Source organism: Pagrus major, chromosome 14 (assembly GCF_040436345.1).
Source record: "Pagrus major chromosome 14, Pma_NU_1.0".
Lineage (NCBI taxonomy): Eukaryota > Metazoa > Chordata > Actinopteri > Spariformes > Sparidae > Pagrus > Pagrus major.
In genome coordinates this window covers 20598376-20612197 of record NC_133228.1, presented here as the reverse complement: position 1 = coordinate 20612197, position 13822 = coordinate 20598376, and the positions used below count along the sequence as shown (strand labels likewise).

General features: G+C 41.3%; 1 protein-coding gene across 1 annotated transcript in view; it reads right to left on the bottom strand.

Annotated features, from left to right (window-relative positions):
* Positions 1–11862, bottom strand: part of pawr (PRKC, apoptosis, WT1, regulator) — a 66058-nt gene extending 54196 nt beyond the window's left edge. The window contains exons 1-2 of the mRNA XM_073480397.1: positions 11783–11862; positions 10747–11491 (exon numbers count right to left, since the gene is read on the bottom strand). Coding sequence (XP_073336498.1) covers positions 10747–11358 — 612 coding nt within the window. The 5' untranslated portion in view covers positions 11359–11491; positions 11783–11862. The remainder of the gene's footprint in view (positions 1–10746; positions 11492–11782) is intronic.
* Between the last annotated feature and the right edge of the window lie 1960 nt (positions 11863–13822).

Here is a 13822-nt window from a genome sequence, read left to right as displayed (position 1 = left end):
GCATGTGTAGTTCTTGGCAAAGTGAAGTTATATTTTTACAGAGGAGTACCGAGGACGGATGGGGCGCTTCGTCACATCGTGCAACCACAATCGACTGAAGATCAATATCAGCCAAACCAATGAGCTTGTGTGACTACAAAGCTTCAATTATGGATGTTGCTGGAAAGAAGCTACAAATTGTAAAATGTGAATGCTTCACACACATCCAACCAGGCAGGACAGAAGATCCATATACAATATAACGCCACAGTTTAAAGGTGCTCACCAAAGATTAGTGTCACCGTTTCAGCATCGACTAAATGTTCCTGAGAAATCCTGTTGAAAAGTGTTTTTGCATAACATTATGGTGTCACAATGAAGCTTCCTTTGTCCAAAAAATTGAAGATTCTTCATTTATTGTCATAAATGACAAAGAAAAGTAGCAAATCTTTACATTTAAGAGGCTGGAACCAGAAAATGTTTTACATTTTTGGCTGAAAAACAACAGAAAACATTAATTATCAAAATCAACTAATCATTGCAGCTCTAATCTATTCATTACTCACAGTACAGCTATTCAATACGTTTGTTTTATTGTTCTTTTTTCTTTTATTTTTGAAGATTATTCTGTGATGTCCAGTATTTCAAGCTGCCACATACATTTGTCCCTGTAGGGATAAGTGAAACTGTACTAAAAAGTGCAGAAATGTTACCACAGAAGTAAAAGACTGTGTGTGTACATCTACACAATTTTGTTATCCAAGAGAGTCAAAACAAAGCAACGGGAGCAATTTCCCAATTCCAGAAAAAGAGAGCTGTATGCCTCCATTGCTGTATGTTGTGTGTTGGAGTGGCACACTGCCTTGGTAAACACAACACATACTCGTGCAGGAGTACATGAACACAAAGACACTCGAGCTTCAAGGCATGGGCTTGATAACAGGTAGGCCCCTCTCTCAACTCGAGCAGGTTTCTGGCTCCTTTGTTGGGAAGAAAGGCTTAAAGATCAAGGCTTCGCGCGTTTGGCAGTTTAGAGCCACATATTTATTCGATTTCGAGGGTTCAACTGCATTCCTGGGCTGTTTCACTGAGCTGTGTTTTCAATACTGTGTCCTTTTGAAGTGCGACTTCTCTGTGGTCTTTGTGCAATTTCTCAAACAGCCATGGGGGTAAGATCCTCTGCATCACTCTAACATTGAGGCAAGTCTGTCTAGAGAAGAAAATGAAATCAATCCGCTGGTGTGGAAAATATTTTCACTTCAGCCTAAATTACCACATAAATCCTCATATGGCTTGTTCTAATAAATCCTATTTGTTTTCGTTCATGGGCAACAAATGTGCCAAGAGCACCACCGAAGTTGAGAATTGAAGTTTTTTTCTTGCAGTTCAGTTTGTGTTTATGAAAATTAAGTTCCCCAGTGGGAAGAAACGAGAATTACAATCGCCAAACAAAACACCGGCCAGACTCAAAAACATCATCCTGTTCAGCCAACATTCCTCCATCCGAGCATTTCACTTTCTCTCTTTAATGAAACAAAAGGAAATTATGTTTGTTCCCATTTCCTGGATTACAGGTTGGACTACACATGTAAAACCAGAATGTCTGATTGCAGCGATGCTTATCAGTAGGAAATGGTTAGAGCGAGATCCATGGTGACATAACTCACAAAGGCAGTGCGTGAAACCTGTTAAGACTCCAGACAAAATCAGTCTGTTGGTGTGCATTCACTCATACAAATATAACTGAGGCTTATTGTCCCTCATGCAGGAAAACGGCAGAGCGAGCAGAGCGAGCAGAGCGACAGTGGCTGCTGATTTCAAACGGCCCATTCCTGATGGTCAAAATGTGTTAAATGTAAAGAGATAATTGGGACATAATTAGTGAGATTTTGAGATGCATTTTGGCTTTGTATTCTGGCATTTTAAAACAGACTGACCTGATGGAGGTGCTACAATTACAGGCCAGTTTGAAGCTTTAAGCCTATGCTAAGAAAAAAAAAAACCCAGAACAGAAAAGCAAATTTTGAAAGTGTGTACCTAAACACAGTTTTCATGTGTTTGTAGGTTAGCATTGTCAATATTTTGTATTTTCAGCAGTTGCAATAACTGTGCTTTAATTGCTGTAAGACACAAAATTTACTGAATTTACCGAACATTTTTACATTTTTCACAATGTTGTACTGCTAGTCTTATTTCTTTTTCTTGTTGAAAGGGGCAATTATTTCCCAAGTTAATTTTGGACTGTTACTTTAGAAACAATTTCATGATTATCTGTGTTTAAAAGGTATTGCAACTGTAGCATAAGTAGAAACAAGCAAAGCACATTCTAATTTCTCTCTTTTGTCATTTTAGCGGGAGGATTTGGTTATTTCCTACTTCAAAAATGTCCCTATGGTCAAAAATCTGAATCGTTCTCCTCCTGCAGAGCACAAATGACAGTGTTCGGAGGAGTGAGAAACAGGAAAACCAGAATTTAAAATAGAATAGAGTGGGAAAAAAGGAGTAATTCTACTTTAATGAATACAAACAGACAGGCTCCCAAATGCCTAATCATGCAGAGTGGCCTGATTACAGCTGACTCACAAATTCCCCACAGTCGTCAGCAAACACACAGGAATGTCCGACTAATAGGTTACACATTACAGACACACAAAGTCACAACATACACTCCTCTAATCCACAACATTCTTTCTTAACACCCCCTGCGGTGTGTGTGTGTGTGTTTGTGTGTGTCTGCGAGCTGTCAAACTAGCAAGACGCCTAGCAGCTAAGTACAGAAAGTTCTCCAACAACCACACGACGGGGGTAAGATTTGTTTCCAAAAAGCAGGGGCATGAAACCGATTATCGCTTATCTCCTCATGCCTCCATAAACTATTAGGATTAAAATTCCAGACAGTAAATTTCTATAAGCTGCGTGTCAGTTACCACAACACACACCAGATCGCGTTATTGTTCTCAGCGTGAATCCTGGTAATGAGAGGTGGAAAATATGAGAAAGAGAGAGAGAATTACGACGGCGGCTCTGAAAAAAAGTGTAAATGAACTTGAATAAGAGGTGTAAAATTTCTGAGTGAAGAAGATTTGACTTGAACTTTCAAACAATGGCCTGAGTCCAGGGTCAGACGAGGACGAGGCTATTCACTCTGACATTGTTTTGCGCCTGCAGAGAAAACAGTCAAAGTGGATTTGGTTAAATATTTACATGGGTTATGTTGCACGCTGGGTTTAACCAGTTTATTCAACGTTGTCTTTACATCATCTGACTGATGCAAATTCCACAGGATCAATCATTTCTGCTCTATTTAGGGTCTTATTTTAGGATTTAAACTTGACAGCATTGCAACAATACTGCCAAACTTGTACGTCCTGGATGTGTACACACTCTGAAGTTAAAGATTAGCCACAAACACAGCAATCATGTCACTCACGCAGTGGCAAAGAGGTGAGTAATGTCTCACCAGAAGCTCTCAGTGGTCGTACATCCTGACTATATTACCCTCAGAGTTTTGGGATAAGGCTCACTGAGATCTGAGAGCTCATAACTGTTGAGCTGTGTTAAAGCTGGAGAGTGGAAGTCTGCCTGCAGGCCAACCATCAGGCTCCGTCTCACTCCTTCATGAGATGTGTGCATTAGGCATCAGTGCTCGAGGGTAGTGCAGGTTTTGCATGACTGTGCATTCTTGTGCATGACGTGCAGCAGGGGGGACGTTGTTCTTCAGTGATAATCTACAGTACAAAGATTCTTAACAGCCATAACCGAAGAGCAGTGACCTGAATAGAGACTTTGAACTTTGTGCGCAAATAACAGCACGACTACAACGGTAAATATCAGAAAGGACAAGTTGTGCCACAATACAGTAAATACACCTAATGTCACTGTAACACCAAGGCTTCTGAAACTGTACGTACACTGGTTTCACCCAACCACAAATGAGTTGTTTATCTTCTGAAAATGTTCATTGCTAGAGCCGATACAATACCGTATGTAAGGTTTTTTGATACCTTACTTTAAGTGTGATACAAGTATAGACAAAAAACACAATCACCACATTTGAAATACTGATATAAATCTTCTGGAAAAATCAATTGAGAAACAATGGATACGTAAAATGACGGCACAGAAATGTCTTTTGAGAGTTAAATAGTTTACGAATAAGGGTATTTCATTTCATGAGTGCAAAAATCAACCAAATCAATCCAGTACAACCATAAAAGAGTCCTGCTTACCGATTTGCAACATTGCCCACAATCAGCTACAACACAACCGCAGATTTTAAAGTGACAGCTACCACTGCATAAACAGTAGGAAAAGTCTCTGATGGAAGACAAACCACTTTTGTTCCAAACCTCACACATGATTGATGTTTCCAAAATGAAAGCAGCTGTAGATGAAACTCTGAAAACAAAAGTTTGATCCAAGAAGACGTAAACAATACTTTGAATCTGACTTTGCCTTAGGTATCAACTTTTGGTACTTGAGAGTTTTTGATCATCTGTGCCACAAACACATTTCAGTCATGAGTAGTACCGAGAAGTATCGAGTCTCAAGACACTGACAAGAAACCACAGATTTGAGAGAAATGACTTGGTGTCATGCGAGGCCTTTATAGCTGCCGCTCATCAAGCTTTAACAGTAATTTCTGAATAGCCTACCAATATATTTGGTCCTTTGCCTCATTAGTCCAGATTTTTTTCTGTTTTAATAGCTTTTTTAAGGTGTTTAAACGTTGTATATTGGTGCAGTTTTTAGGTTAAATGGGTAAGATGCCAACCTTTTGTTTAACAGTGCAGTGCTGTGAAGCCACATCCATAAAAAGTGAAATTTGCATTCACTGTACTATGGAAAAAACACCTTTTCTGAATGGCTACACTCCTAAATCCGTACAGTTCTTTGTTTATCAAATATAAATAGGCTCTCAAACCACAGGTGTGCACAAGAATGCAAGAATGTTAATTTGCATAGTATGGATCGCGTTTCACTTGCTGTTAAAACCTTCTCCAAACAAGGGCACATCATCACAGTAAATACCATAGGGATTTAATCATGGACTTAGGTAAGCAAGGAGCTATTTAGGCCGGGTGTTTTGTTTCCTTCTTTTCACTTGTTGGTTGAACAACAGGAATGCTAAACTCTTTAATTAAAACACGTGTTTCTCAAAGTGAAGCTTCCCGAGCCAGAAGCACCGGTTCCCAAGAAGGACATTTTGTTTGGTTGACTTATTGGAATGAACTCTGGATTGTTTATGAAGGCCACTGTCACTAGGAATGTTTGAAAAGGGTGACTAACAGGGAAAAAGTCCCAGTTGAGCTGCTCTGTGAAATTTAAGGGAATTCCAAAGAAGGAGGAAAGAAGGAGGAAAGGGTTGCTTGTTGTTTCTGTGGTGAAGTCATTACCAGCTCGGCCCGTCTCCACACAGGCACCTGGGGGTCCCTCAACACTTCATAAAAAGCACAGCACCCCTGTAATTGGCCGTGGCACGTGGTTTTGTTCAGTTTGCAGGAATGTTACGTGAACTTCAGTTCCCATTAAAGTGACCCCTGACTAGGTGAGTGACCATTATGCTGTCAGACGGCATCAGATCGACGGATTAGAGCTAAAGAGGAAGGAAATATTAGTCTGCCCACGAGTAAAACAACTCACTCACTTAATATTAAACCAGTGTCAAACCATGCAATTTTCTGCCACTGCATAATGATGTCCGAACTCTGCTCGCAGCATGGCCCTTCTCCAAACATACAGTACGGCTTCACCCTTCACTGAACTTCAGCGCAGAATAAAATGGAGCAGAAATTAATTTGGGCACTAACAAAGACAGGGGTGTTTGAATTTAAGGCATTTGCTAATTAATGACAGTGCAAGCAGTATTAAAGAGAGCAGATGACAGAGTCAACCATGCAAAGAGCCTCATTTGATATGAGACCCACTGCCACACACACGTTTATATTACACTGCCATGAAATAATAGATGTAATAATAGCAAATTGTTTGACATAGTCAGGTTGAGGGCTCAGGCTATGTCTTTACTGTTCAGGATATTAATTAATTAATTAATTGCGTCAGTGTTTTGGTACGCTATATTGTCTGCTAGATGGTAAAAGCTCCTACTCAAAGTGGAGGACGGTTTTCATATGTTGCCCAGTGAATGTATACATTTTGAAAAGCACTGTATGTCTGCCCAACAGATGTTTAAGAAGTTAAGATATGTATAAAACATATTAACAAACCCCTTGATTTACAAAAGATCAGTTAAAACAAAGACTCCTCTTGTCTGCCATATCCTCCCATCACCAGAGTGTTAACTGCTGAGCGCTCAGCACTGTATCGCCTGTTAAACCTGTTGACCTCGTCAGTGACGCTGCAGACAAATAGCTGCGAGGGGCCTGTCGGGCTCCACACTCCCCCAGCAGCAGCAGCCTCTGTGGGGCAGATCCAGCCGTCCGCCACATGAAACAAAAATTCCCACTAGCTGGCTGGAAAGTCTGACCAAAGCCTCATAACTCACCAAGGTCATAAAAAGCTGCACAGTGAGCGACATGAATCAACACCATCAGACCGCATGCGGTGTGTCCGACGGGAAACATGCTTACATCACAACCCAAAACATTTTCAGATGAGAGACCCTCACAGAGATGCTCCACACACACACTCACGCGTTTCCACATTCCTCTGTTGCATAAGCATGTCGTGAGCAGGTCAAAGGTCAGCGGCAGCAACAATGCCCTCCAGTCTGAGGCAGCGAACAGGGCGAGAGAAAGGGGACACCTTCCTGGAGTGCAGGAGGTGCTATTGATTGATGCTGTGCAGAAGTGTCTTTTCTCCAGTAAAGCATGGAGCTTTTATCACGCCATTATAGCCTCAACAGGCAGAAGATTGGGTTCCCCTGATGCTCTGAGATCCCGCTCACCAGCTATTATGCAGCACAGAACGGACGGGGAGATAATCCCAGGCATCTCTATTCACACCTGTCCACTCATATTCACATCACAAAGGGAGTTTGTGTGAGAGAGTCTTCATTTGCATAGTTTGGTCATCTTCATATGCAACAGGAGGAGGAAGGGAAACATCCGACAAAAGGAATAAACATCTGCTGTGCTGCCTGGTTTCGCATTTTTATGTTTCTCTCTGAAATCGAAAAGTTTTGCAGATCTGAGAGATAAAGCACGACATCCACAGGACTGTTAAAGCACCAAGTCAAGATGTTATCTATGAATAAAGTCTGTCACTGAGCACGTTTACATGCACACTAGTATCCTGGTTATGAGTCTTATCTCGGTTTTGATCATAAAACATGACACAAGCTTAGAAGTTTCCTGGTAAACACACATTATGCTAATATTTTCCAGGTTTTCGATCGTCTGTGTTGGCACAAGCATGTCGTTAACCCAGTTTAGTTTCTGGCTGTCGGGACCGCATTCAACTGCTCTCCATCAAAGCATCAGTAATGGAAGATGAGAGCAATAAAATCTAACATCTGTGTTACCAACAGAGACGTCCCAAACCGATCCTAAAAGATCGATATCAAGGCTGATGCAGGCAAAATTTATAAGATCTGTATCAGTTAAAATGAGTCTGATTCAGAGTCTTTCCATCTCATTCGCCAAGCATTCACGTAGCAGCTTCTCACATTTAAGCCGGTGCTGGCTCTCGGTTCTGTCCATTAAAATGACAAACATCACCAGCAGTAGGTCACATTAGCTGTCACTAACATTACTTCCATGTGTAACTTCACGCCAAGCCAAACTTAAATGTTGTTGTCTGTTTAAAGTGCTCCATGCAGCTGGTGGCTCTGCACAGTAAAATCTGACAAAGTTACTTGTGTCAGACTTCACTTTCCTTTCAGAATGTCATTTTTTTAAAATTATTTTATTACTTACTTTTTATTTCACTGATCATTATATAACTCAACATGTGAAGGCACCTGCCAACACGGCAATTAATGATCAGAAAGCTTTCTACCCGTGTATCTTGATATCAAAAAGCCTGATCATACTGTAACCGTGATACTATAGTGGACATTTCATTTCTACAGACTGTACTTAGACCACTTCTGATGGGATCAGACTTCCAATGCCCTACCTCACTCACAGAAATCAGCTCACTACTTCAGATTACCTCCCAACTCCCCCTATGAAAGTCTGTTCGCCCACTTTTACTACATAATCAGCTGCCTATGGGCTCGATCTAACATATCTGGCACAGCCCGCAGTGCTGAAGCCCAGTATTACAGCCTGGCATGTGACCAGTTTTCAAACGGCTTTGCTCGGCACTGCTGAGCGCCTAATAACAGGATGTGGAGCGCCAACTGATGAACTGGTCAAACTCCAAGTTGTGCTGCCCCGAGGGCACCGAGCTCAGGCTGGATATCCAATCAAAAGCATCACACCACCACCTTAATGAAAACATTTATTCCAACATTTTTTGTCCAATCTTATTGCGTTTTAGAGCGAGTGTGTGAGTGTATATAATCAAAGAATGGGCCAGGAGTTCTTGCTGGCTGGCACGGCGTCATATCAGAGTTCCTGCATGTGTCTAAACCACAGGAATTAGGCAAGAGTGTGACATGATTTAAATTCAATAACAATGAACAGCCCAACACACACACACACACCTCCACCACCACCACCACCACCACCAGCTGACAACCCCTCCGTCCCTCCTTCGCCGCTTACATTTCTCTCGCTGCGCAGGGTCGATTACACCAGACAAATGTACGACAGGAGGAATCTGGAGACTTTTGGAAAACAAGTGCTTTTCTTCAATCTGAAATATTTATGGATGTGTTAAAGCGAGAACATTTTTCGAACATGGTCCCAAGATGTTAGAAAGAAAGAAAGCCAAGAAACATAAAAGTTACAAAAGAGAAAAAAAAAGCCAAACTACAGCAGTACAAACTAAGCCTAGAATATCATATAAATACATCAAATAAAACACTAAAATGCAGGAATAACTCATCACCTTACACCGATGATAAGACCTCACCTGACCCTATAAGTCCTTCTGTGTTTAGATAAGGTGATATAATAGAAACCTGGTTCACTGCTGGCCAACAGGATAAAAGAAGGAGCTTCTTTATTAGTTTCTTCATTGACTTAACCTTACATGAACGCATGCCGGCTGTGGTTTTATAGCCCCGCCTGATAACTATGTGAACAATTATCTGTACTCGAGAGCAATGCAAGCCAATTTTCTTCTAGATTACAGCCTGACTAATACATCAAGCGGGCCAATCTTATCAGCTGTTACCGAATCTCAAACGTACTGTATGGTATGCATACATGTCAGCTGATGTAAGTTATAACAAACTGCAGAACAAATATGCCAAATGAGAGCCAGTAAATGGAGGATAAATTGGATAAATCACTGGTGACCGGCAGCTATTTAAGCTTCTTTAAATATTAGCTCAATTTAATCTTAGATGTCATCTCAGTTATGTGTAAAAGTCCTATTTTACTTGTGTTTCCCGTGACATTTATTATACTGGAAATACCTGTTATATTTGCTAGGTTTGTGTTAAGTTTTTGATGCATTTATTTAGCGCTCAAGAACTCATTAGTCCATTAATTGGCAGAAAACTAAACATCATCTATTTTGACATTTAATAATAGTCATTTATCACGTAAAATAAGCCAAGCACTCACTAGTTTCAGCTTCCCAAATGTGAGGATTCGCCGCTTTTATCTGTTTTATATTGCTGGAAAGTGGAAACATTTGAGTTTTGGCTGTTGGTTGGACAAAACAAGCAACTCAAAGACATCATAACAGGCTAACTTGTCCCTTCTTTTGACAATATATAGCAGAGTTGCGACAATTAATTGATTAGTTGTCAGCTATTACATTAATTGGCATTTATTCTGATAACTAAAAAATAAAGAAAAGAAGTAAGACTTCTGATTACAGCTTCATACGTGTGAATATCGTCTGCGGTTTTCTGACACCTTGTAGACAAAAAAACGAATCGATTAATTGCGAAAATAATCGACAAATTGATCGACAATGAAAATAACTGTTAGCTGTAGCCTTACATTTGGGTTTTGGACTCTTGGTTAGCCAAAAGAGTTGCCACGATTAATCAAGTATTTGTCAACTATTGTCAACGAACCAAGCAAGATATTTGAGGACGTCACTGATTGACATATTTGAACATTTTCCGACTCTTTATGGACCACACGCTAATCGGTAAATCGAGAAAATAATCAACAGATGAACTGACAATGATGTAATCGTTAGTTGCAGCCGTAGATTTGGGTTTCGGACTCTTGGTTAGACAAAACAAAGCAACTTGAAGGCACAACAATGGGCTCATTTGTCCCTTCTTTGTGACAACACAAAGTTGACTTTAAACAATTAATTAATTAGTCGTCAACTGTTAAATGAATTACTTTGATAGTCAAAATTCACCATTTATCTCACACTTTATCAACCAAACAACTCACTAGGTGGAGCCCTAAAGTTGGGTTTCGGACTTTTTGGTTATCATAATGGATTTATTTGGCCAGAATGAAATTAAAAAAACTTCTGAGGTGTTCTGACTTTTCATGCAGCCAAGAGAAAGAAAAAAAAACACACACTTGTCACTGTTGTGTTTGTAATAGTTTTGACAGCCTCCTCTAACACAACACGGCTCATACAGAATAAACAACCCCTCTCTCCTGCTGAGATACCTGTTGTGTACCTGACCTCTGACTTCCCTGTGGAGATGACAGGCAAAATAAGATGCAGGAGATTTTTTACACACACACACACAAAAAAAAAAAGTTACCTCACCTCATTGGATGGTATGCTGACAACACCTGTTGATCTCCTCTTTTCCCTCAGCTTCCTCTTCTCGATCTGTCCTTTCCCCTTCCTGGCGCTCGGACCGCTGCTGTTCTTCTCCTTCACCTTGCCGGGTGACGGGCTCTCCTTGTCGCTGTCGTTGCACGCCATGGGGCTGGAGTCCGGTGTGGCGCACGGAGCTTTCTCCGGCTGAGGCGGAGTTTTCTTCAGGTTGGAAGTGGGCGAAGCGGCGGGTTGGTGCTGGTGGTGGTGCGGGTGCGGGTGGTGCGGGTGGTGCGTTTCCTCCTCCGGTCTCTTCAAAGCTGAGCCGGAGGAGGACCGAGCCACAGAGTAGGAGGAGGGGAGGCAGTTCCCAGTTGGGACGCTCCGGTCCGGGTTGCCGTTGTTGGCGAGCTCGGTGCCCGGTGGAGGAGCAGCACCAGCACCGGCAGCGGCACCAGCTGCGTGGCGGGTGGTGCTGTTTGCGTTGCTGGCACCCAAGGGAGCCCCGGTCGCCGCGGCAATGTCCCCCAACATTTTGGCTCTCATTTTCTCCCGTTTCGCCTTCCACTCCTCCAAAAAGTCCGTCGTGGCGTTTGGCTTAAACCCTCCTGTAGCCATGATGATCCCTTTTTTTTTTTTTTATAAAGTCCCCCTCGAGTTGATTTAAATGAACTTAAAATGCGAAGTGGACTTGTCGGCTCTCGGCTCCCGTACTAATGGCACCGCATTCCTCAAGTGATTAACACGGGTGCTGTTGACAGGTAGGAGGAAAATAAAGTCAGCCGAATGAAAAAATACACTTTAGTCAATCTTTTCTGGCTGTTTTTTTTTTTTTTTAAAATACCTATGAGCTGCTTTACCTACGCCACGGCTGTGTACGTACACAACGTCAACGGCTAATGACAGGTTCTTAAACTTTGCTGCTAGCTTAAAAAAAAATGCCTTAAAAAGTTGCAACTCTCCGGGTAAAAGTAGCTAAAAGTGTGCACAAGTCGATGAAAAAAGAGAGGGGGAAAAGGTGTGAACGGATGTGGGGACTCACCTGTTTCGGTCTCCACACTTCTCTCCTCGCTCCGACCAGGTGTGCCCGCGGTCCGCTCGGATGAATGGCGGTTGATCCCGAGCGCCGAGAGCCGCTGCTGCGCTCGCTCTGCCCTCCGACACACGCCGGCCGAGCCCGACAACACCCGAGCGGAGCCGAGCGGAGCCGAGCGGAGCCGAGCGGAGCCGAGCGGAGCCGAGCGGAGCCGAGCGGAGCCGAGGCTGCTGCGGAGCTCAGCCGGGGGAGTAAAATCACTGCAATGGTCCTTTAATGTCCCCTCAGGGGCTTGTTATGGCGCTTTATTTTATATTCTCACAAGGAAAATTACTTTTATATCATCTTATCTTATATAGTACCTCGTTTTGGAGGGATATACTGTATTTTTTTACTCCATTACATTCATCTGATAACTTTTAATATCAGTGTTTTACATACAAAATGTATTATATTTAATATTTTGTACTTTTACTTGCAGGTAATACATTCATTAAACTATATTATGACACTATAAAAGATTAAAATATATAAATACCATCCCTCCCTTAAGTACTATAATAATAGAATCACAGTTTTGTCACTAAAGCCACAAAATCACTCCTTTTATAAGATTAAAATATATATATAGTAACCACAGGAATATTCAGAGGTGGAAAGTAACTAAGTACATTTACTCATGTGACTTGACTATAATTTTGAGGTACTTTTACTTTACTTTATTTGCATTTTATGTTACTTTTATGCTATACTTCTAAACTCCAGAGACAAATATTGTACTTTTCCCCTCCACTACATTTATCTGATATCTTTAGTTACTATTACTTTTAATACCAAAGTTTTGCATCGTTATAGATTAACTCCCAAACACAGTGTCGTGAAAAGTACCTGTAAGTAAAGTAATCAAGCTAAAATATCAGTTTTGTAAAAGTGAAAGTCACCGATACGAATAATATTTGCATAAAAGTCTCAATCTGATATCTGATTTCTATTAAAAGGAATTTTCTGGCACCCAGTCCTCACTACACACTCATTAATATTATTAAACTATATTATGACACCATAAAAATGATAAATATGATAGGATGAAATCAATTTTGTCAGTATATTATTGTTATTAATGAGTGTCAGACAAAGCTATGTGTCGGGACTTGAAAAACAGGGATGGACTGACAACATTTTGATTTATTTTACATTATTACAAAGTCTTTTGTTCAACTTGTTATATATTAATTTGTTGTTTTTGGACGAGGCACTCAGTTTTGTAAAAGTGCACATACAAATAAGGTGTATTAACACATGTTTTATGGCCCCTGACAACTGTGAAATGCATTTATTAATATTCCTGAAAGAAATAATGGTTATTTTGCAGCCCAACAGGGTGTTTGATAAGCACGGTGTCCTTGTAAAGTGCACAATGTGACGGTGTTCTCTCTCTGTGGAAACTCGTTATGTTATTTCAGAGCGAATCCTTTCAAAATGTTCGTAATAACACTGGAACTCGTTGAGTCAAAGACCTTGAACGCAGCATTCAGTGGTAAATTTATTCCATCAGCCACAGTGTGTGTTTATAACAGACTCTGTGCACCTCCACGACTCTGACTTACACAGACAGCACAATGTCACTGATTTCTACTCTTCAATAGGCTTTTGATAATTGCACACTTGGAGTGCAACATCTCTGCAGAAGAGTCGAAGACTGAGCTCTCCCACGCAGATCTCACAGACTGACTCCCTGAGGCGTCGGATGACTCATTCAAACCGGCCCCGGAGCCTCCTTGTTCGTCTCGGCGTCGCGCTCGCTGATGTGCTCGCTTGATTCCAGCTAATGGGAAGGGTCGAGGACGATGTAAGAAGACTGACAAGAGTATTTATTGCACTTATGATGCTGCGGCTGAGAAATGTGAAGTTACAAAAGTTGAAATGTCATGCACACCTTCTCCGAGCGACAAACACAGTAATGCATTGCTTTTATTTTCACATTCAGTTTTTTTATGATAGAAACATTTTTCCATCCAGGCCTTTCAAAGTGTCCTTGACAAATAA